Raw genomic sequence first — 25,852 nt, forward strand, 5'->3', positions numbered from 1 at the left:
CACATGACTCGTTGAGAGCTCATCACCACTAGCCTCTCAAGGTTTGATGACTGTCCAGAGAACTACAGATCCTGGAGATCAACCTTCAAAGCTGTTATTGCTTTGATTGTTGGGGGCAATTAAGCTGACTTTGTAATAATGTCGCTTGGGGGGGTATGTGAAAGCCCTAATAAGCAGGCATATACATAGAATGAAGGCTACTGCTAAGTTTATAAGCCGCCCTGAGTCTTCGGAGAAGGGCAGGATATAAATGGAATAAAAATAAAAAAAATAAAAAATAAATTGCTGATCTCAACCTTACCGCCAAGGAGGAACTTGATCTACTCATAAAGTGGCTGGGGCCAGAATCTGCAGATCGTGTTAAAAGACTGAGATCAGTACATATGTTGACTCTCCAGACGCAGGTCTCGCTGCTGCGTGGGAAAGACTTGAACAAGCCTTCGGAAGCCCAGAAGCATTAGAGAATGCTCTATTCAAAAGACTACAAAACTTTCCGAAGATAGGCAACAAAGACAATCACAAGCTCCAGGAACTAAGTGATCTCCTCATGGAGATAGAATTGGCAAAAACAGACCCACGTCTACCTGGTCTAAGCTACTTGGACACTTCCCATGGTGTCAATCCAGTGGTGTCAAAACTGCCATACGGCCTGGAGGAGAAATGGACACAGCAAGGCTCAGACTACAAAGGACGCTATGGTGTTTCTTTCCCCCCCATTCTCATATTTTTGCAGGTTCATCAGCCACCAAGCCTGGATAAGAAATGATCCCAGCTTCAACTTCGGTGAATCCAGTGTGCCTGCTCCATCATCATCACCAAGGTATGTTAACACAGCAGCTCAACACAGAGACTTACGTAGAGCTGTGTTTACAAAAAAACGGACATCTCACCTCCTGTACCATCTCCTCCTCAATGGAGTGGTTCAGGTGGTGGAGATGAAAATCCTAATCGCCAGTGCCCTATTCACAAAAAACCTCACCCTCTTACGAAATGTGGTGAGCTTAGAGCAAACTGTTCAAGAGCAGAAAGAGGTTCTCCAAAAACTTGGAATATGCTACAGGTGCTGCTTCATATGACCATTTTGCTAAAGATTGTAAAGCCTCTGTCAACTGCACAGAATGCAATAGCGACAAGCACGTTACAGCTATGCATCCTGCAGTATAAAAGGAAAAGGTAAAGGTTCCCCCGCACATGCGTGCTAGTCGTTTCCGACTCTAGGGGCCGGTGCTCATCTCCGTTTCAAATCTGAAGAGCCAGCGCTTGTCCGAGGACGTCTCCGTGGTCATGTGGCCGGCATGACTAGACGCCAAAGGCGCACGGAACGCTGTTACCTTCCCACCGTAGTGGTCCCTATTTTTCTACTTGCATTTTTACGTGCTTTCGAACTACTAGGTTGGCAGAAGCTGGGATGAGTAACAGGCACTCACTCTGTTACGCGGCACTCGGGATTTGACCCACCAAACTGCCGACATTCTGATCAACAAGCTCAGCGTCCTAACCCACTGAGCCACCGCATCCCTAGTGGCAGTATATGGGGGGGCATATCTGGTACCTTGGAACCTTTTGAGTACTATACCTTTCAACAGTACTATAACTTTGAGTAGTCATTAAGCAACTAGTTTTAAGTCGAGAACTCCTTGTAATGGTGTTTATGACATGGCTAGATTAAAACTTTTCAGACATCTAGTTGCTGGTGTTGCCATACAGGAAAAGTAAACCCAAAGCTGCAAAGACAGACTCACAATGGGAACACAAAATATAAAAAGTAGGAACAGGAAAGTACAAAGGAAAGAAAAAAAACAACAACAGAAGGATGTGACCTTGTTTATTCGTCTGTTCAGCATCATTTCAACTCTTTCCATTTTAAATGGTCTTTCAAGTATCTCTATCGCTTGCATTTTGCAATGTATTTACAAAACTCCACATACACAGCCAAGTTAAAAACAATGTCAACAAATATCTCTTTTTAAAATGATTTTTTTAAAAGCTGAGCGTTTAGAATGAAATGTGGAAAATGGTTCTCAAATTCTAAGAGTGGTTTCCACATAACTAATATAGCACTGGCAGAATTTGATAACAGACTGCAGGGAACACTGATTCTCAAGTTTCTAACCTTCCACACCACCCAACAATGTATTACAGATTATCTTCTAAGATTGTCTTCTACATTTGCCTTTAAAAGAGGCACTAGGTCTTATTTTCGGGGAATTTCTTACCTTAGGACTGCCGTAGCCAGGTCTCCTTTCATGAGTCTAAGCATTTATTTAAATTAAAATCTAAGATTAAAAAGAAATCGAAGTTCAGGCTCATCTCTTAAGTATTCTGCCAAAATTCTTGCAGCCGTTCCAATTTATCCATTATATGAATGAAACTATAAATAGCTTACCTCCAGGAATGCCTAGAGAGTGTAAATTCTGTGAGCCATATCCAGGTCAAAATCTACATTCCTCTGCAAACAGCCTATTAAATACTTCGCTACAATTGTAGAGTAGCATACTTTACAGAGAGCAACTGTGCAGCCTTCTTTTAACTTTAGGGCCCATTGAAGTATTTGGACTGCAACTCTCAGCAATTTGGAAGACACCAAATTAAAAACAAAACATCCTTTGAATGCCAGATTTATATATTTTACTATAGCTTTTGTTTTAGCATGGTTTTCTTGGAAGTCCCAAAGGTGCTTTTTTTTCAGAAGGCCACTGGACTTTGTTTTTTCTTTGAAGACATTTCACTTCTCATCCAAGAAGCTTCTTCAGCTCTGACTGGATGGAAGGGAATAGAAGGATTTATATTCCTTGCAGACAGCTGGTCTTTTGCATTCTTTAGCCATTTAGCCATGCACTTTGGGATGAACACCCTTTGAATGGTGTGGGAGTATGAACTGACTTCCAGAAAACATTGCAGACTACAGGAACCATTTGCGCTTCAGTTTGAGATGCAGACAACACACTCATCCCCAACAGCCTGCACCTGTCTTCAACAGTAAAGGGACACAGGGCGGAAAACATCAAGGCTCCACACACATTTGCACTGCTCAGGTGACCCTGAGGACACAGGTAAAGCTCTAAATGGCCTCAATGACTCTCTAAATGAATGTAAATGACCAGCTGTCTGCAAGGAATATAAATCCTTCCATTCCCCACCATCCAGTCAGAGCTGAAGAACTTCTTGGATGAGAAGCAAAACGTTTTCAAAGAAAAAAACAAGTCCAGTTGCTTCCTGAAAAAAGCACCTTTGGGACAACCATGACCTGAGGATCTCCATCAACATTTTCCTGGAAGTATTCCTAATATAATCTGTTTTTCATCCCATTGTTGTGTTTTATTCTACTAGATTCATACATGATTTATAATTGCCCTTGTCTTTTGGGACCTGCCTAGGCAACATTTTTTATCTGAAACATAATATAAAAATGTGATCCTACATATCAGTACAGCTAAAATCTTGTATTAAGAATGTAGCAATAGATAGGAGGCAAAATTTATTCTGGCATACAGAATATGTTTTAGTTGAGTATGAAATATTTAAAAAACAAATGCAACCATTTTCAAGGTAGCTATCCTTTACATCTTTGTATAAAAAATTCTGAACAATGTGAAATTTTGTCCTATTTTAGTAATATTATCTTCCAAAGAACTTTGCAATTCAATATCTCTGAAGAGCACATTTTTTGCATTTATATAAAGCAGAAGAACATCTTTAACATTAGGGCATTTGTCAGATATTGTAGTAAGTTCCTTTCTCTAAATGTGAATATGTGGTCATTATTATTTATTATAATAAATAATTTATGATAAGAAGTACTTAAAAGCAATCACGGAAAGATATCCATCAATAATGAGACACTCTACAAAAGATTGTGTTTCATTGTTCCTCCAAGGAATTCAAACCCTTAATGCTATGGCAATGTCACTAAATGGAAAATGAAACCTATGCCAGGAAAGAATCTAGTTCCATTATCTGATGGAAATAATGAATTATTTTGTCTTACATACTAGGGATATTGCCAGAAACAAAATATCGCTTTATATAGAAATTAACAATATTTGCTGTATATCCTACGAATACAATTCACGGTGAAATTATCATAAATTTATGTTACTCCTCATCTTCCTTATTTTAGAATATGGAAATGTATGTTCATCCAGAGGTTGCTGAATTACAACTCTAGTGCCATGATCAATGGTGATAACCATATGTCTACAGTATAACCATACGAATGGATATTTAACAACAATATATAAAACCAATGTGTCAAAGAAAACCAGAGATCTAAAAACCAACCATCAATCATTTCCTCAGACTGATTCCAGAAGACCTACATACACATACACACACAGAGACAGACATATTTTTCATGGATGATCGTAATGCAGCCATTATCTTTTACATCAATTAAAAGTATTTTAATGCTATCTAGGCCAAATATTCTCTATGAATATTCTGATTTCAGAAACACACTGGAATCTTTTTGAAATTTATGGATCTGAGGCTACAAAGGCTAACAATACTTATTATTTTATTTACATGTGATCTTTCATCCACAGTCAAGAGAAAGGTATGATTATCTTCCATTTGCATTTGGATTCAGAAACAAGATGCAACTCATCCTGAACAGCATTATGAATTACTTGGATTAATATGAGAAAAGACTGGCATAAAATCAAGTAGAGACATGTCAAACCCGTGACATCACATGACATCACGTGATGTATCGGAGCTTTTTTCCCATTGCCGGCAATGGGGTGGGCGCAGTTTCGTGGAGACGCATCCAACCCGTGGGTCAGCAGTTTGACACCCCTGAAGTAAAAGAAAGAGTTACTTTAATTATTAATGATACCTGTTAATTTTTATTCATTTAGGTCCAGGAGGAGGTGAAAAACTATTCTTACAAAAGAAAAAGATGTTGGCTCTAAGAAAATTTCCAATTTCCATAGTTGGGATCTACCTTGATTATTCTAATTAAAAGTTCGTAAAAATATATCAGAAGCTTTTAATAAGGTTTTTTGAAAACTTGAAAACCTGCATTATGTGAATTTGTGTACTTACATAACTTTTGAGTTGTAGAATTTAACTCCCATTTGTAAAAAAAAGTATCTGAAAACTAAATAATTAATTTTAGCAGTGATTTAACATGACAGTGAACTGAAAACAGCTTATAGAATTCTATGACCTTCAAGATTTTAAATATAAAAATAATATTTTAAATATTTAAAACAACAGTAAACATTTTGTTTCTATGATCCCTGAATAAGGACACACATTAAATTATGTATTTCAAAGTATAAAATAATATAAAACATGCTAATCATAAATGCATGACCTTATTCTAATAATAGCAGACAGCAGAAAAGATGAAGAAAAAAACAGAGGGATTAATTGTGGCTGCACAAGACCAAGACTTAAGAACAAATGCATGCAAAGCCAGAACTGAGAAGACAGCAAGTTCTGCTTCTGCTAAGAAGCTGAAGAAACATGGACCACCTGGTTAGATGCTACAAGAAGATCACACAGACTTGACTACAATGGTATGACAAAGTAGCAACAACTGTGCGTTGGAAGATCTGCAAGAAATATCATTTGCCTGCAAGCAAGAACGTGTGGGACCATAAAATAGAAAAAGTAATAGAATATGAAGAAGAAGCTAAAGTGCTCTAGGACTTTAGAATTCAAACAGACAGGCACCTGCCACATAAGATTCTAGACTTAACAATTGTCAATAAGAAAGACAAAAATGTCTGGATAGTGGACACTGTGATAGGTAGAGACAGCAAAATAGATAAAGAACTGGAGAAGATGATATAATACAAAGACCTGCAAATACAAATAGAACAACTGTGGCAAAAGAAAGCAAAGGTGGTACCAATAGTAACAGGCATCTTGGGTGCAATCCCAAAACAACTGGAACACCACTTGAATACCACTGGCATTGACAAAATCACCATCAGTCAATTGCAAAAGGCAACTTTATTCGGAACAGCTTACAACCTGCAACAATACCTTTAATACCACTAAACTCTCCCAGGTCCTCAGCAAGGACTCAACAGGTAGATAAAAATGTGAATGCAATCTGAACATCTGGTTTACAGTGGGGCGAATCGTAACAGTGTATAGTTTTAAAGCCAAATAAGAATCTACATGCCTTCTCTTCTGATCATTATAACTAGGACATATTTTAACCATCTTAAAGATTTATATCTGACCATTTTAGAATGTTAAATATCAGAATATTATCCACTAGGTAGGAGGTGAAATGAGGATTTGACTAACAAATGTAAGCCATAAGAATATATGTTTATTCTTGCAGAATGTTATGGTGTTGCAACCCTACATGAAGTGGCAATTTCATTTCTTTGCAAATGCAAAGTAGTATCTGAATTTTTATTGAGCAACTATAAACATGCCCCAGATATGCTCTAAAAACACACTTCTAATTATTCCAAAAGCTGCAGATGAATACAGAAACAAGCTAGAAAACAGTCATAGGTTTAGCAGATCTCAATGTTCTGACAAATAGCTCTTTGTCTCATATCAATGAAAAAGACTATGTGATAAAATATTTTTTTTTAAAAAAAAGATAACTACAACATTGAAGACTGAGAACTACAAGTATCCAGCAATCACATTCTGTAAAATTACTGGCAACCATTTTTCTTAATTTGTGCGAGAGGATTGCTCATCCAAAAGACATATTGCAACACTTTGCATTAGAATTGCAACAGTCTGTAATGTTCCCATCCATCAGATGGCATTTTAAAATTTCACGTTCCTCCTTTTGAAGCAAATCAAGACATGGGAGATTTTTAGTAACCAAATTGGGCTGCTTTCTAAACTATTGTAGGGTAGTTTTATTATTTCTTTAAATTTCTTGAAAGAGTGTTAATTTCTTCCTCTTCACTTTCACATTAAGCATGTTATGCCTGAATATTGTCAGTATATTGACATTTTAGCACATGTGATGCTTGTTAGAGGATCCCATCTCATCACACACACAAATACACGGTAAAGCTGCCTTAGGCAAAAGATGGGATCCTGATGAAACCAATGTCCAAAAGGACACAGTAGAAAACAGATGCTGAAGGGTATGTTTGTGCTGCACTTAGATGCAAGTGCAAAAAGGGACTCAAGGTGTGCAAATGTCAAGGTCTCGGAAAAAGAGAAGTAATCTCCTGGCAGGTATTTCTATCTTATAAAATGGGAAATTATACAAATATGTATACCATCCAAAATACTGGCGGCATAAAATTTAATAGTACGTTTTTGTTGGCCTCTCAGACTGCATGACCAGACAAAACTGATAACCCTGCTGATTTTCAAAGGAAGAATTTTAATGTTATCCAAGAACAGACCAAAATATCATTGTAAAACATTTCCGAAGAATTTACAATCTGGGGATTGGACCACAGAGCAAAGGCACTGAGTATTTCCGGCACTTTCATGTTGGGTTGGAGGTCAAGTGTCTTCTTTACAGGCCCTGAAAAGAATCTGTCTCCATCTGTACTTTCTAAGTGCTCTATTTAAGATCTGGAGTAGGAGCTGAATCAGTTTATATAAATCAACTACTATATTCTCCATCTTGGTCCAGCTTCTTTTCGGTTTGGAATATTTGAGCCTACAGATTACTGCTGCATGCAGCTCTCCATTTCCTGCTCTGTTTTATATTAGGAATGTGACTGTTCTGGTCTGGGATTTGTTTTACATTTTTACTACATCAAAACTGGAAAGAGACAATTTATTTTAATTGCTCAAATACCTCCAGAATGTACAACATGCTTACAAGTTTCTTTTAAAAATTATGTAATAGTGTTGCGACACATGGGTTGTCTGAGATTTAGACAAAATGCTCTGGTTTCTCAGGCTATCGGAAGATAATACCCCATTATATGATATATAATTTTCTTTCCCAAAAGGAAGAGACTGGTGCTCTACATTTTATTGAAATCATTCTACAATCATCAGAATATTACCAACAACAACAACAATAATAATACCCGTGGCTGGGCCTGGACAGCTGTCAGGTACGGTCCCTATGTTATGGGATTACCGGTCTTCTGATTGGTAGTGGCTTAACCACCGTGAACCAACCCAGGCACCTCCCATCACCAATGATGAGAAGAAATTTTAAAAAATCCATACTGAATCGGTCTTCGCCCGGGTCAACAAGGACCGTGTCAGATGCCATGGCTCCTGGACATCTGTCTAAAAATGGGCCACAGGGCTCAGTTGCTACTGCTGGGGAACCAAAGCGTACAACTGTAAAGCGACTGGAACAAAAGCGCAAAACCTGGACAACCGAAGAAAATCGAGAAATCATCCAATGCTACTACCAGGCAGAACCAACAGCCAGGGGATTTCAAAAAAGAATTATGCAACTGTGGAAGGAAAAGCATCCGGAAAGTGATGTAACCGAACAACAATTAATGGATCAAAGACGTTTCATCATCCGTAATAAAGTTTTTACAGATGTGGAAATTCAACATCTAGGAACATTGGCTAAAAAGAAAACAACAAGCAATGATGAAGAAGAGGGTGAAGAAATTGTTCCAATACCTGAACAAACTGACCAACAAACTGACTAACCAGCGGAAGAAGCCACCACACAGGATGAAGATTCCCCTGTGCAACAACTCGAAAGTGTAGAGCTAAGTAATCTAGCAAAAATGCTGAAAGAAAAGACTGAAAACCACATCAAAGAAAACAGAAAGAAAAAGACTGCCTGCCATCCTTGAAGTACATAGCAAACGAGTGAAAGAACTACTAAATGCTGTGAACAACATTTTAACTTCCAACCCATCCAGTACACTGTATGAAACAAACCAACTAATGTACAGTACAGCCGCCGTTATAACTGCAGAATTGGGTTATAAAATGCCAAAAAAGAAACCCACTGGAACACCAAAGTGGAAAATTCAACTTGAAAATAAAACAAAAAAACTACGAGATGTCAGCAAATTGAAATACTTGAAAGAAGAAAAACTAAAAAACGAAAAGCTGAAAAATAGTTTATACAAAAAATATAACCTGGAGGGAAAAAAACAATAACAGAAATCATGGAAAACCTAAAACAGCGTGTAATAGCAACGGCAAAGAAAATTGAAAGATATGAAGGACGAATAAAACGATATCGTGAAAACGTCCAGTTCAGAAGAAACCAGCACCTCTTCTATCAGTCACTTGATGAAAATAAAGTCCAAACTACTGTTCTACCATGTAAAGAAAAAAACCTTAAACTTTTGGAAAGAACTGTGGGAAAACCCAGTGGAACATAATAAAACTGCCTCCTGGATCAAAGATATCCAAAAACAAGCAACACAAAACAAAATGGAGAATATTGTAATAACCACTGATATGGTTGCAAAACAAGTAAAGAAGGTCAAGAACTGGAGCGCACCTGGCCTGGACGAGCTGCATGGATACTGGTTGAAACATCTCACCAGTCTCTATCACCACATGGCCACTCAGTTTAATGAAATGCTTCAAATTGCCACAAGTGAAGAATGGTTAACAGCTGGTTGAACATACTTGATAATGAAAGACCCCGAAAAGAGCACAGAATCAAGCAACAACCGCCCAATTACTTGTCTTCCAACAACGTTCAAACTTTTTACAAGAATACTGGCAAATTCAGTATTCAATCATCTGATGGAAAACAATTTGTATCCAGCAGAACAAAAAGGAAATTATAAAAAATCAAGAGGAACAAAAGATCAGCTGCTCATTGACAAAATGGTACTTAAAAATGCAAAATGACGAAAAACAAATTTAAATATGGCGTGGATTGATTACAAGAAAGCATTTGACTCATTACCCCACAGTTGGATTAATGCGTGTCTGGAAAACTTTGAAATCAGCAAAAACATCTGTACATTTTTGAAAGCAAATATGCAAAAATGGAAAACAGTTCTAACAACAAATGGGGAGAACATTGGTGAAATCAACATCAGACGAGGAATCTTCCAAGGGGGCTCACTTTTACCACTACTGTTCAACATCGCATTAATTCCATTGACAATAATATTACGAAACACAAAACTGGGATACCACATCTCAAGCAGCATGGCAAGATAAACCATCTACTATTCATGGATGACTTAAAACTGTATGCGAAAAGCCACACTGAACTTGAATCAATACTCAATACAGTTCAACTGTTTAGCAGCGACATCACAATGGACTTTGGACTTGGAAAATGTGCTATATTATCCATGCTACGAGGAAAAGTGGGAAAAATAGAAGGAATAGAACTGGGAAACGAAAGTATTATGAAAGCACTAGAAAAGGATGACGGTTACAAATACCTAGGCATATTGGAAGCAGATAACATCTTGAATGGAAAAGTCAAAGAGTCAACACAAAAGGAATACATCAGAAGAGTCTGCAAAATACTAAAATCAAAGCTGGTGGAAATATAATTAAAGCCATTAATACATGGGCAGCCCCAGTGATATGCTACCCAGCTGGAATTATCAACTGGACATTGGCTGAATTGGAACACCTAGACCGGAAAACGCATAAACTTTTTAACATTCACCATGCTCTAAATCCATGAAGTAACATCCACAGATTGTACCTGCCAAGAAGAATAGGGGGCAGAGGGCTACTGCAAATCCCCCAAACTGTAGAAGAAGAAAAATGAAGTTTAAATGACTATGTGAATCAAAGTACAGAAAAATTGCTGCAGGCTGTGAAAACAGAGAGCATTATCAAAATAACAGAAATGAAGGCAGAATATAAAGAAAAACAGCTAGATGATAGATTAAATAGATGGAAAACCAAAGCTTTGCATGGACAACATTTGAAAAACATTGAAGGAAAATGTGATAACAACTTGACATGGGCATGGCTTAAGATGGGAATCATCAAGAAAGAAACGGAAGGCTTAATACTGGCTGCTCAAGAACAAGCACTACAAACTAATGCCATGAAAGCAAAGATACAAAAATCTACTGACAATCCAAATTGCCGACTTTGCAACAACAAAGCTGAAACTGTTTCACATTTAATATGCGAGTGCAGCAAAATCGTGCAAACTGATTACAAAGCTAGACATGACCAAGTTGCTAAACTAATCCACTGGGCATTGTGTAAAAAATACGACTTGCCTGTGTCTGAAAAGTCGTGGGAACATAGGGTGGAAAAAGTTGTTGAGAATGAGAGGGTGAAGATCTTGTGGGACTTCCGAATATAGACAGATCGCCATTTGGAACACAACACGCCAGATATCACAGTTGTAGAGAACCGAAGCATACAGCTGATTGATATCGCTGTACCAGGAGATGCTAGAGTCGAAGAAAAAGAACTGGAAAAAATTACGAAATACCGCAACCTGGCCATCGAAACTGTGTGATTATGGATGAAACGCGTAACAGTGATACCCATTGTCATCGGGGCACTGGGAACTATGTCCAAAAACTTTATAAAACACATCAAGAAATTGCAACTTCCTGCAATAACTCCAGCAAAGCTACAAAAAACTGCACTACTCGGAATATCTTACATTTTAAGGAGATACCTGGTGGATACCTAGGATGCTGGCAGCAGCCCGTGTCAACCATTAGTGCCAGTCAATTTGAGTGTTCAGTTGACTGAGTTTCATGTTTTATGAATAAAAGTTTTATAGCAACAACAACAACAACAACCAACCTTAATGGCAAACTGGGAAAAGGTGGAAAGAGCATTGCTATTTAGGCAAAGGTAAAGGTAAAGGTTCCCCCGCACATGGGTGCTAGTCGTTTCTAATTCTAGGGGCCAGTGCTCATCTCCGTTTCAAAGCCGAAGAGCCAGTGCTTGTCCAAGGACGTCTCCGTGGTCATGTGGCCGACATGACTAGATGCCAAAGGTGCACGGAACACTGTTACCTTCCCACCGTAGTGGTCCCTATTTTTCTACTTGCAATTTTACATGCTTTCGAACTGCTAGGTTGGCAGAAGCTGGGACGAGTAACAGGCACTCACTCTGTTACGTGGCACTCGGGATTCGACCCGCCAAACTGCCGACCTTCTGATCGACAAGCTCAGCGTCCTAACCCACTGAGCCACACGTCTATTTAGACTGATGCAAATACAGTAAAGGCCTGCTTTTAGTTGAATTATTGATGTACTTTGCATTGGTAATTTGATTCAGAAAAAAGGAAGAACTCTACCCACACAAACGTCTGTTGAATTGCCTGAGAAGTATCACATTCAATTTGATACTCCAAATCAATTAGATGATTCATTATGAGTTCTGAATTTCTGAATTTTTACTACACACACATACACATACACACACACACACATTCACCCTTTTTCCTTATCCACTAGTAGCTGAGAAACATTATTTACTTCATTTAAGTTTTATTCTTGCTTTTAATACAAACCTTTTCCATACAATTTATTTTTAAAAAGCTCTTGTCTCCTTTTGTCAAACATTCATACAGCTTCATTTAAAGGAAAAACTTTTATGAAAAAGTTTTTTTAAAAAATAATCTTATCTTTTAAAAAGATCTGCCTGGCATTGCACATTTCTCCTAAATGTATTTTTGAAATACTTCCCAACCTCTAATGTTCTAGGGCAAATTTTCAAAGAGCTAGAAAATCAATCAATTATTCAATACCAGGATAGAAAATTAAAATAGAAAAAGTACAACCGAGAGTAGAGTAAATGTGAACAATATCCTGCCATGAACCTTACCCTTGAAATCAGGGGCACAGAGAATACCATAAATATTTTCCCTTTAGAAACATGAGAACACAAGTAAAAAAAAATGCAACATTTTATGCCACTAGATGAAATAAAATAAAATCTTTATCTCCAAATTATTGTACGAAAAGTATAAATCTACCAAAATGACAATGGAAACCAATGATAAACACTAATATAAAATAACTTATCAGAGTTTATTATGTATGCTTTTCTAATTAGTCTTCCCTCAGGAATAAAAGTTTCCACAGGAAGAAAGTTTCTTCCATTTCTTCAGGGCAACACTTGTCCTTCCTAGAGTCAGTAGCAACACAAATGCCTTCTCTTGGGATTTAACTGAAACGTGGGAAAGCTTGTTAGGGAAGCTGCAGTGCACTGCAAAAATTATAATACAATAAAAGATATGATATTCACATACAATCCTTGACCACCTTGTTTCTAAACTAATGCAAAACCATAACAATCCAAAATTTGAATTTCTCCAAAACTCTTTTCTCCTTTGAATTTCTTATTCATAAAATAAAATGAAAACTGGTAAATTAAAATAAAACAGCAAACACCAAGCAATTTACCGCATAAAAAGTGCTACAACAGTGAAAATGGGAATGGTCAAAACAACTACCGTGTTTCCCCGAAAATACGACCTAGCCATAAAATAAAACCTAGCTTATTTTGAGGGGTTCGGGCTAATATAAGCCCTACCTCAAAAAGTAAGTCTTACTTAACCCCGCCCACTCCATCCCACCGTAGTTTTTTTTGGCAGGCCAGATCATGTACCTCCCCCCGCCTTACCTGCTGCCAGTGCCGCCAGAAGCAACTTCGCGAGATCTTTTTCTTTTTTTTACAAGAAGTTGAAATTAACTGACCTTTTTCCCCCCCACAAACTTCTTTTGTTTATCTCCACGCGGCAGCAGCAGATTGCGAAGGAGCAATGGCACAGGGCTGGAAGTCAGGTAAGGAAAGAAATGCAATTCCTGGGGGAAGCAAGAGCATCTGGGTGGTGGTGTGGCAAGCTCTCCAGCTCCATGGGGAAGGGGCAGCTGGCATGGGTGCTAACGGCAGGACGCCCAACTGTTTCACCACCCTCCCTCCCAAAGCCTCTGGCGCTCCACCTGCTGTTTTGGTCAGCCTGGCCACCCCCACCTCGGTGCCCTTCCTGCCACCGCCCAGTATGGCCACCTCGGGGCTGCAGGGGCTGGCCTGGCACAGGAAAGGCACACGCCCAGCCTGCCCCGGTACCATACCTGGTCCGCCACCATGCTCTCATCGCTGAGTTGCTTCTCCGTGCCATGCACATGCCCTGCCCCACCCCCACGCACTCACGGCCTACTGGTACAAGCAAAAAGTAAGCCCTACCTGAAAGTAAATCCTAGTGCTTATTTCAGAGCCCAAAAGAAAGTAAGACCGGGTCTTATTTTCGGGGAAACACGGTAGACACAGGTACAGCTTTTTCCCTCATGCCATCATTCTGCTAACACCTAATACTCACAGTATTGTCTTATGTCTAAGTATATTTATCCATGTTGTATGGCTGTAGTATTATTATTATCCTTCTCATCTTCTCTTTCTTGCCACAGTTGTTAAATGAATCGGTGCAGTTGTTAAATTAGTTACACAATTATTAAGTGAATCTGACCTCCCCATTGATTTTGCTTGGCAGAAGATTGCAAAAGGTGATCACTACAGTGTGTGTGTGTGTGTGTGTGTGTGTGTGTGTGTGTGTGTGTGTGTGTGTATGTACATTTAAAAATATGTAAATCTTTTGCTTATAGTCTTGATTCTTTTCAGCTCCAATGGCCACGTTCACTTGAAGTTTCATCAACAAGTCCTTTGGATGAAAAAGCAGTTTGAACGTTGGATGAATGCCTAGCCTAATGTCGTAGAATTCCCCATTACATGACTCATCTAACTCAGCCTACTGAACAATTCTATACAGCAACCACAATTGTACACTATTTTCTTTCTAGGTATCTGAGAATATTTGAATTCATACTAAATTTAATAGCCAATTTTAGTTCCACAGGAACACTATAAAATTGGCAACATGAATGACAAGAAGCCACTACTACATATTTTTAAAAGAATAAAAATAAAGCATGCATTATTCCACAGAATTTCCTCCTAAAGTAGCTGTCTTACAAATAAATGTTTAGCAGTTAATGGAGGTAAATTGCTAAATAGCAATGTGTGTGTGTCTCGGACCTGCGGGGAACGGCTGGTAGAGGTGGTGGCAGTCTGGTGTTTGCATCTCTCTGTGGGCCCGACACACACACACACAGGAGGGGGGGAACGCCGGACGGCCACCTCTACCAGCTGTTCCCCACAGGTCTGACACACACACACACAGGAAGGAGGTAAACAACGCCGGACCACCGCCTCCCTAACAAACCTCTCCTGCGTGCGGAGAAATGCCCATTCCCTCTGCTGAGCCATCCCAGTTGCTTGCACTGCGGAAGGCAATCATTTGGAACGAAGACACGAGATTCGGCATTTTTCCGCCCGCGCTGATCTCGCCCTCCTTACAGTCTCCCTCTCTTTGTTTCAGCTTGCTTTCTGCATTTGGGATGAAGACTCGAGAGAGGGAGACTGTAAGGAGCGCGAGATGAGCGCGAACTGAGAAACGCCGAATCTCGAGTCTTTGTCCCAAATGCAGAAAGTGCTGATCTCGTGCTCCTTACAATCTCCCTCTCTCGAGTCTCCAGTCTTTGTCCCAAATGCAGAAAGCAAGCTGAAACAAAGAGAAGGAGACTGTAAGGAGGGCGAGATCAGCACGGGCTGAGAAACGCCGAATCTTGAGTCTTCATCCCAAATACTTGCCTTCTGCAATGCAAGCAACTGGGATGGCTCAGCAGAGGGAATTGGCATTTTTCCCCATGCGCTGATCAGCGGGCGCGGAGAAACACGGATTCCCTGTGCGCCCTTGCAAGATATGGAGGTGCTCCAGGGAAGTAACTAGGATGGTTCAGCAGAGGGAATGGGCATTTCTCCGCACGCGCTGATCAGCGGGCGCGGAGAAACACCGAATCTCGAGTCTTCATCCCAAATGCAGAAAGCAAACTGAAACAAAGAGATGGAGATTGTAAGGAGCGCGAGATCAGCGCGGGCTGAGAAATGCCGATGTCGTGTTCAGATTGTTGGGGGCAATCTCACTCCAGCGTCTCGGTGAGCACACTGGGCCGCCCCGCTCCTTGGGGCTCGCTGCTGCCATGGGGGCCGGCTCGGGGATTTGTTTCTGCGGGTTAAATCGGAACCAAGCAGCAAGTGAAAAAGTTAGCAGCAGTAGCGGGAGTGGTTTTAATTGCCAAGCGTCCCCATGGAAGTCAATGGAGGCGCCGCGGCTGGCCTTTTGAGTTGGTGAGAGCGAGAGAGAAACGTTTTTTGAGCAGTGTGAGTGAATGAGAGCATGAAAGAGGCTTTTTGGAGCAAGAGTGAGGGAATGAGAGAGCGAGAAAGAAGCTTTTGCAAACAAAACATGAGTAAATGAGACCAAGAGAGAAACTTTTCCAAGTAAAGGTGAGTGAATGAGAGCGGAGGGGGCAGGGCGCCTGTATGTCTCCCCTTAGGCTCCACTGTTCTGTCAAGCCTCTTGTTTTGCACATGCGCGCGCATGCGCATTCTTCTTTGCGGCTCCCAGTTTTTTCTTTTGTGAGGGAACCGGTTCTGGGTGGCTCTTTCACTGTTTCAGGTTGCTGACCCCTGCCCTAAGAAATAATTCTTTGTGATGCTTCTGGAACTGGCTAATAAAGGTGTAAAACAGACATGTCAAACACAAGGCCCGGGGGCCAGATCCGGCCCGCGAAGTGGTTTCATGCGGCCCACAAAGCCATCCTGGAAACAGTGAGGGAACGGCCCCCACTGCCTTAGCCCTGGCCCAGAGACCCTCCTTCTACCAGAGACCCTCAGATCTGTCCCACTCCTGCCCAGGCCCCAGCTGGCCACGCCCACCCAGTAGGCCATACACACTCTAGCCACGCCCACCCAGTAGGCCACGCCCACCCAGGCCATACCCACCCGGCCCCTTGAGGGCAACCGCAATGCTGATGTGGCCCTCAATGAAATTGAGTTTGACACCCCTGGTGTAAAAGAAAAGTGTTTTCTGACACTGTTGCTAACTGACCTGAAGCTACTGCTGATCATTTTAATGACATACTGAAACATCCTCAGCAAGCCCACTAACACAATGAAATACAGTATCATATTTTAATCATATTTTATGGGACTGTAAATATTCTGTTTATATTCAACAGCTGGCAGTCAACATTTTACCAAGTAGAAACAAATAAATTTGTACTCTTACAAATCCATTCATTTGCAGCTTTTGTAAATTGAATCCCCAAATCTGTGCTCATGTCAATCAGCATGAATCTGCCCACAATTTAATATGCTTTACCATACTTGCTCATCTGATGAACCCCCTTGTTTTGAATCTCATATTTAGGGTCTATGATTTTCCAGGCATATTTCATTAATAACATTATAAAGGATATTTATGATCACATGTTCATTTAAGCCATAAAATCACTACTGATCAGTTGTGGAATAATTATGATAAACATAGTTTTAAAAAATTACACATATTTATTAAACTTTCATTTTATTGTAATCCACTCGAATTCTGACAGTTAATAGCTCTGGTATATCTTATCAGATTAAATCAACCACAGTAAACCAGTAAAACAAATTAAAACATCCATCCAACTTACAACAGCATTTTAAAAAAAAACTTTGACTGTTTTTCACATTTATGATGATTGTAGCATCCCCATGATCACCAGATGTTTGTCAACTGGTTCATATTTATGACGACTGCAGTGTCAGATGATCACCCTTCTGCAGCCTTCTGACAAAGTCAATGAGGAAGCCAGATTCACTTAATAACTGTGTTACTAACTTAACAACTGCAGTAGTTCCCTTAACAACTGTAAGAAACGTCAAAAAATGGGGCAAAATTCACTTAACAACTGTCACACTTAACAGAAATTTTGGGCTCAATTGTGGTCGTATGTTGAGGACTATATATTTAAAAGGACAATATAGTTTTAGAAGCAAAAATGTTTCATTTCATCAACAGCAGCAGATTAAGTAACATTCAGTTGCATTTATCTAGACCTGAGTTATTACATGTAAAAATATCCTGAGGTTATCCTGAAGTGTAAATAACACAAGTCTGTGGTACACATACAGACATGTGTATCCACATGAACCTCAGAATATGTTTAAGAAAAATTATGTTATTTTAACCACATTCAATGTGAAAATGGTGAATATCTGCATAGATTATTGTATCATACAGAACAGTATATGATTGCTAAGATCTTGCCAGAAGAATAATTTGAGCTTTGAGGCTAAGCTGCGGTTGCACAAGAATAAATAAAAGTGAGATCCCAACAGCTGTGAGGAAAGAATATTTCTTCCTTAAAGCAAAACAGAGGCAAGCTGCAGAGAAATGGGGTACAGCAGATTTTTATAGGGGGAGCTTGTCTGGCATGTGCTGACTCTAGAATGACACTGGAGGAGTGTGTGTGTGTGTGTGTGTGTGTGTGTGTGTGTGTGTGTGTGTGTAGGTATATTTATTCTTGAGAATATGCAGTTCATCTGGGAGATCTAATTTAATTAACTCTGTGTTTGCAGACATTATCCTTTAATTAACGTGGATTAGGTCTGGTTAACCTATTTGAGGAAGTTTGCTAATTTTAGTTGATTATCTTAGTTTCAGCTTGACTGTCAGTAACCTAGTGGAGACTCTGATTCTCAGACCAATGTGGATTCTGTTAATGTTTTAGGGCCGTGGTGGCAAACCTGTGGCACGCAGAGCCCTCTCTGTGGGCACGTGCACCATCGCCCCAGTCCTAGGCCTTCAGCTGGGTTTTATAAAACCTTTTCGCTTTAGGCCTCCGCCGCTGTGTGCAAAAAAAAAAGGTTCAATCAATCAATCAATCAATTTCAATTTCTTGCGGGGGAAGAAAAGGTCTCTCCAAGTTGGAATTGATTGATCGGACTTTTTAGTCCCACCCAGTCTGCCGTTACCATTGCAGCCACGCCCAGCCAATGGGCCACACCCACCCAATGGACCACACCCACCCGGCACCCAACGATACATAAGTGGGTTTTGGGTTGCAGTTTGGGCACTTGGTCTCTAAAAGGTTCGCCATCACTGTTTTAGGGGGAAGATGTAAACAGTATAAAAAATGAAATATATTTGGATATAAAACGTCTCACACTCTGATGTACAGATAGCCTTCGATTTACAACCAGTCATTTAGTGACCATTCAAAGTTACAATGGCACTGAAAAAAGTGACTTTTGATCATTTTTCACATTTATAACTGTTGCAGCATCCCTGTAGTTATATGATCAGAATTTGGAAGCTTGGCAACTGGCATGTATTTATGACTGTTGCAGTGTCCCAGGATCTAGTTATCTTCTTCTGCAACCTTCTGACAAGTCAATGGGGAAAGTTGGATTCACTTAACAACTATGCCAAGGCAGGTTGTAAAATGGGGCAAAATTCATTTAACAACTATCTTGCCTAACAAGAGACATTTTTGGCTCAATTGTGGTTGTAATTTGAGGACTACCTGTAATATGTTATAGGAAAGCATGGAAACCACTTAAAAATAGTGTTCTTCAATTTTATGTTCTGTCTAAAGAAATTAAAAACATTAACTGAAACAATGAGACTGATAGATGAACTTATCTTGTACGTTAGATGGAGCACAGGCTTTGCAACACTATCAATGTAACTGCTCAGTGCATCTACCTTGCATCCTATGGGAACACACATACGGCTCCTTCAATTGAGCACCAAAATGAAGTACACAAGCGGATCCTAATTGGATGCTGAACTGATTGACTGAACTGGATTCATCTCAAATGGGATGAATGGGATAAAGTAAGCTTTTTACTGTGTTTATCAGCATAATTGTAGAAAATGTGCAGCCTCTGATATAGCAGTTGGCTCCTGGAACTGAGAAGATTGCCAAACTCTGATATAATGTGTTGTAGGAAATTCCAGCTACCGGTACTATTCAGAATTGCCTATTCTTTAAATTCTGTCTTAAGAACAATTATATATAACTTGATTTTCTATATAACCAAAGTTAGTTAATTACAATACACCACTTAATATATTTAATAACATCTGAGACCATGAGAACAGCTGCTTCTATTAAAATATCCTTTTATAAAGGTGCTAGGTTTTATCAGCATAGACTCTACCATCTGCTGGGCCTAAGCAATCTTAAATATCCTATATTACCTATTCTACTCTTAAGAATGGGTAATACATTAACAATTTTTTAATGATTTCAGATGTTTCATTTGAACATCTATTAAATCACTGCGGACAGCATGTTTTTATTTGCATACAACATAGCTTAATTTCTGAGAGAAATCCATAACTTTTTCAGCTAGCCAAAAAAAATTATTTATCCCTGATTGGATGAAACGTGCTACAAAAATCTTCACAATAAAAGTCACTGATCGCAGAATCACAGATTTGAAGGTGGCAGCTAACAATTAAACCCAGCATCTGTTCAAAACATATATTCAAATTACAGGTAGTCCTCATTTAACAGCCATAATTGGGACTGGCAACTCAGCTGTTCAGCAAAGTGGTTGCTAAGACTGTAACTGTGAAGATTGGTTAAAGTTACTTTTTCATTACTGGTCATAACTGCAAAAATCACTAAATGAGACAGTAAAGCTCATAATGCTTTTCCGAAAAGATGACTGGCAAATCTCTGCACTCCACTATCTCTATATGTCAGTATCAAATCGGTCTTACATTACCGTACATTTCTTAATAATGAACTAGAACCAACCTTCCCATAACTTAAGTGGATCTTTTTGTATGCTGAGGTGACAAAAAACAGGTCTTGATCTTCTTATGTGTGACTTTTTAAAAAAATATCTGAAGATTGCTGTCATATCTATTCTTATTTTTCTCTTTTAATGCTACATTCTTCAATTATTTCTATAACCTTGATCATGATTTTTTCTGATTTTTTTTTACTTTATCTCAATCCTTCTTGAAAACTGTACACCATATCCACAATAAGGTCTAACTAACACAAAATAAAGAGAAACCATTCCTGGGATTTGATAAAAATACTCCATAGATACTGTCTAAACTGTATTTCCTTTTGTTGCAACCACGTTAAGAGTACACAATATTTTTGGAGCAAAAGTCCTGACAATTAAAGAAAGAAACAACTTAATATATTCTAATTTTTAGTGCCCATAAATAACTTTTAAATAGAAACTTTATAAAGTTAAAAATTCTAATCTTTTTAATTGGAAGAGAAATCAGTTAGAGGTTTTATTCATTAATAATATAAGGGCTTTTAAAATGTGATTATTATTTTCATATTGTTCTGGTGAAGTTAATGAAAGAAAAAAACTATTAAAAATGGACATTCATTTATCCCTGTGAATAATGTGCTATTTTTTCAAAAATAAACATATTTAAGCTTTGAAAAAATATGCACAAAAACATTGCAATATACAGTACTTAACTTTGTTATGAAACTTGTCCTTGATTACAGATTTTAACTCAGATAGTCATGATTATTTCTTTTGCTTAAAATATATGATATAGGACAGGTCATTTAAAGTGTTGATGATGGAAGTAGGATAAAGCATCTATAATAAATAAAGAAATATATCTCTTTCTCCCCCCTTTCTCCCCTCATATTATTTAGCAGCTTAGATGTTTTTAACTTACAGTTCAAATGTTGGATAATATATTGGTCTAAGATAACAGAAATACCACACAAATATGGTCAGCACTCAATTAAGTGTCAACCTTCGGGATGTAGCAGTGCAAAATTAAAATACACTAATTTTCTACAGGACAAGAATGCTGACTGTGCTAAAGATACCAGATGAAATCATACAGAGATAAAAAAGCCCTATTTACTGGAAACCTCTTGTGTAGTGATGAGCCATCTCACTCTTCCTTCCATCAAAATGAGATTGGTTGCAATTAAATACCTTCAAATGCAGCAGCTCCCATCCCCTTACACACACACACACACACACACACACAAAAACACAAATATTGGTGATCTCTCTGCCCCTCCAGAAAGACACTTCAAGCACCTCTGGCTGCCCCTCCAGAAAGACACTTCAAGCACCTCTGGATTTCATCTCCCTAATCACTTCAAAGATTGTTCTGAAGAATGAATAAAAAAAAACACAGCAGTTTGTCTAAACATAATCCAAAATATAACTGTTAATCATATAATTTTATTAGTGCAACTCCTGATTCTTTCCATATGTTGTTTACTGCCACTCCCTTCTTTGGAAAAAACTGAGTGCTTATGTTTTTCAGTTTACAGTGGAAATATATATTCATATATAAACTGAGAGGTCTTGAACTCTCAGGCCCTGAGCTACAGTAACCAGCATCAGTTAACAGGGACCAGGAGATTACTTCCTTACTGTATGTGACAGTTGTCCTTTTTACATTAAATAAACAGTGCAGTAATATGTCTTTTGTACACAGTGTTCAGCCAAATTCCAGATAGCACTCCAAATCACAAAAGTCGTCCATCTGGAGAAGGAAAGCATCAACTTCATTGTTTAAACTCTGGGAAAATACTGGGATTCTAAGGCAAAGCAACACCAGCTTCCTCCACTTGTAACTCCCCTATTTTCCTCTGATTAGTTTGTGCACATAAATATGTTAGGAAGGCAAGTCAGGATACTTTCTCATTGAAACCCAAACAAACCCGCCCTTGGGGAGCCTGACCTCCCCTGAAGAAAGTGCCAACTGGATTTCACACATAACTTATGCTCACAGCTGTGCAACTGTGTGGTAAAACACTCTGGGGTCTTCAATACAGGTAATCCTCGACTTACAGCAGTTCATTTAGCGACCATTCAAAGTTACAACGGCACCCTTCTTCACACTTTCGACCATTGTAGCATTTCCCCCATGGTCAGACGATTTACACTCGGACGCTTGCTCACCGCCCTGAGTCCTTCGGGAGAAGGGCGGTATACAAATAAAATTAATAATGATGATAATAATAATAATAATAATAATAATAATAATAATAATAATAATAATAATAACTGACTCACACTTATGATGATCTCCTTTTGAGACCTTCTGTCACGCAAAGTCAATGGGGAAAAGTCAGATTCACCTTAACAACCCACGGGACTAATTCAACTGCAGGGATTCACTTAACAAACGTGGCAAGGGAAGTCGTACAATGGGGCAAAACTCACTCGGCAGCAAATTTCTCACTGAACAACATAAACCGTTGGGCTCAGCTGCGGTCGTTAAGTTGAGGACGACCTTTACACACTCCCATCGGTTCCACACGAGCTCTCTCGCCTTCTTCCACCGTCCCGCCACGACCTTGCGGGGAACCAGCCCTGCCTCGCTTGGCGCTTCGCTCGTAAACAACTTGGCACTAGAGCCGGGCGCGGACGCTCCGGGGACGGGGCAGCGCGAGAGAGCTGGGCGGCTGGGCAGGTGACACAGCACGGATGCTACTGAAGCGGAGCGGGCGGCGGGCAACGCCAGCCAGCTTTCCTTTCGCGAAGGAAGGAAGGAAGGAAGGCGGGAGGGGGGATGCGTGAGGGTGAGGCCCCCCCCCCCGCTTCCCGAAGGGTCGAGTCACCTGGATGTGGCAGGAGATCTCCGAGTCGTCCAGCAGACGGATCGTGCATTTCATATCCTGGCTCAGCGACCTGATGCTCGAGCTGCGGAACCGGATCATTTTCATGGTCCTTCTGCCCCCTCGCCTCACGCACTCGCAGGGAGCGAACATGCACCGCACTCCCGAACCGGGGGCCGGAGACCAGCCCTGCCGCTCCTTCGGCCCCTCCTCGCCGGGAGGGAAACCCCGAAAAAGGGAGCGACAACGACGCCTGCCTCGTGGGCCGGCGGACAACTCAGCCCCGAGGAGGCGGCGCCGGCTCCAGCTGCTGCTGCTGCTGCTGTTGCTGGGCGAACATGCTGGAAAGGGAGGGGGGGAGGAGGAGGCTCCGCTCCGCTTCGCTTCGCTTGCCTCGCCCGAAGGCGGCCAGTCCACCTCTCGCTCCACAGAGGGCCGCCGCCGCCGCGTAAAGCTGCCGCTGGGGAAGGCGCGTGGCCGCGGCACGCGCAAGCTCTGGATTGTGTGTGTGGGGGGGGGGTGTTGGGGGAGACGCTTGGGGGCGCGAGAGGCGACGGGCTGTCGAGGCTCCTGCCGACTGCGCGGCTGCGTCAGGCTCTGCGCTGCTCTCCTCTCCCGCCTCAGCAGCATCCTCGGCTCGCCGCTGCCCCTCCCGCAGTCGCATTCTCTCCCGCCTTCTCGTCAACCTCCCGCGCTTTTCCCCTGCTTGCCTGCCTGCCTGCCCGCTTTCCTCTCTTTCCCCCGTTTCCATGTGCCCCTTAGCTGCCTTCTTTCGATTCCCTCCCCAGTTGTCCGGGTGCTTTCCGACGAAGCTTCATTCACGAAAGGTTGGAGGGTCCAGACAGCCCTTGCCTTCCATTTGTAACCAGTATATATACCCACGCTTCTTGCCTTTTTATCTTTGCGTGGTTAAAAAAAAATCCGGCGGTGTGAGATGGAATACAAGTACGCCGTTATCGTAGTAGCTTACCTAAAATAAAAATAAAAAAAAATCTCTGATCATCTTTCTTCTAGCGTCTCTCCCTGGCCTCCGAGTGCTTTTCTTCACCTTTTCTATCACAGAAATATCCCTTATTTTCCCTTTCTTTCTTCTTTCCGCTTCTTCTTTCGCTCCATTTGCTTGTCACTTGGGTGCTTCCAAAGAAGAGCAGTTGCAGTAACTCATTAATTTAATTTTACTAAGTTTTAATCTTTGCCTGCTTTCTTATACCGTCTATCCTTTTTTTTTCTTAATACAAACGTGGATTGAAAAGGAAATATGGCATAGCTGCCCACCTGCAGGAGGGACTTTGGTTGATAGTGCAAGGTGCCATCTATCCATAGAAGGATCTTTCCTTTCACGGTTGCCTCTTCTTCCTCCTTTTCCCTCACATTCTTTCTTCATAATTTTATGAGATGATGAAGATCATGACTCTAATTATTATTTTCCTTCTTGCCTTTTGTCATTTTCCCCCCCTAAGAACGAAAGTAGGTGGGACAATAATGCCAAATGGAGCAGAGTACATTATAAGAGGGGACAGGACCCGGAGTTTCTAAAGGGGGGGGGGGAATGGGGAAGTTGTTATTCTGATTATCAGTTGGAGAATTCTGCACTGGTGAATTGAAGAGCTGTCAATCTACTGATCCAACCATTCATGAATTAACATTGACAGGGCTTTTTTTCTCATAGAACGGAGTTCCGGCACCTTTTTTGGATGGAACCTTGTAGAGTAGGCAAGGTGGGTTGTATGACGTGTGAGTTCCAGCACCTTTTTCTTTTACAAAAAAAGCACTGAACATTGGAATATGCCACCTGGCTTTGGTGGGCCATGACTGATCTTTATCCTGCCTTTATTGCCTCTTTTAGATTATTGAAATCTTCCAACCTCCTTGAAAGGTATGCCTTGAGGCTGCCTTTGTATGGTGTTTGAATAAATGAGAAAATACTCCTACCTTTTTAAGCCTGGCTACCACATGGAATGAAATGAAGGCAACATCCTGGGAACAAAGCTGAAAATAAATTTGTTACCAGGGAATGAGGATTGGACCTTGGAGGGGGGGAAAAGAGCCCCTTTGCTATATTGTGAAATTTCTTCAACTATGTCACTTTAGAAACAGCATTGTGAAAACTGGGAAATGTAGATGGTGTTTGTGAAATACTTTAAGCCCCTTCTTCAGCTAGCATCCATAATTTGGATATTGTTTCTCTTAGCTTTCCTCCCTTATCCTTTATGTGTGTTTTTTTCTGCAGGTCTTTAATTTTTGATATTATTTCCCTGTGGCTAGATAGTTTTTAACCCTTTTATTGATTTTAATTGCCTGTTAAAAGAAAATGGCTATTGCAATTTATTGGAAGAAATATAACATTAACTTTCTTACTGGTTTTTTATTGTCCTTGCCTTCTTTGTTCTTCATTTTCTTCTGTTTTTTTCTCCCTGTCTATGTATCCAAGAAGCAGCTTAACAGATATCACGTACAATACGCTTGGCAACTGTCAGGGTCAAGCTTTTCCCAGTTCCTAAAAATGTCTTGTTCTGCCAAGTGGAGGATGTAAATCTTGA

The 25,852-nt window shown here is 40.3% G+C and overlaps 1 protein-coding gene across 1 annotated transcript in view; it reads right to left on the reverse strand.

Moving 5' to 3' along the window:
* FRMD3 (FERM domain containing 3) overlaps nucleotides 1–23,522 on the reverse strand; it is a 92,855-nt gene extending 69,333 nt beyond the window's left edge. The window contains exon 1 of the mRNA XM_083356525.1: nucleotides 23,316–23,522. Coding sequence (XP_083212651.1) covers nucleotides 23,316–23,465 — 150 coding nt within the window. The 5' untranslated portion in view covers nucleotides 23,466–23,522. The remainder of the gene's footprint in view (nucleotides 1–23,315) is intronic.
* Between the last annotated feature and the right edge of the window lie 2,330 nt (nucleotides 23,523–25,852).

This window comes from Vipera ursinii (assembly GCF_947247035.1).
Source record: "Vipera ursinii genome assembly, chromosome: 2".
Lineage (NCBI taxonomy): Eukaryota > Metazoa > Chordata > Lepidosauria > Squamata > Viperidae > Vipera > Vipera ursinii.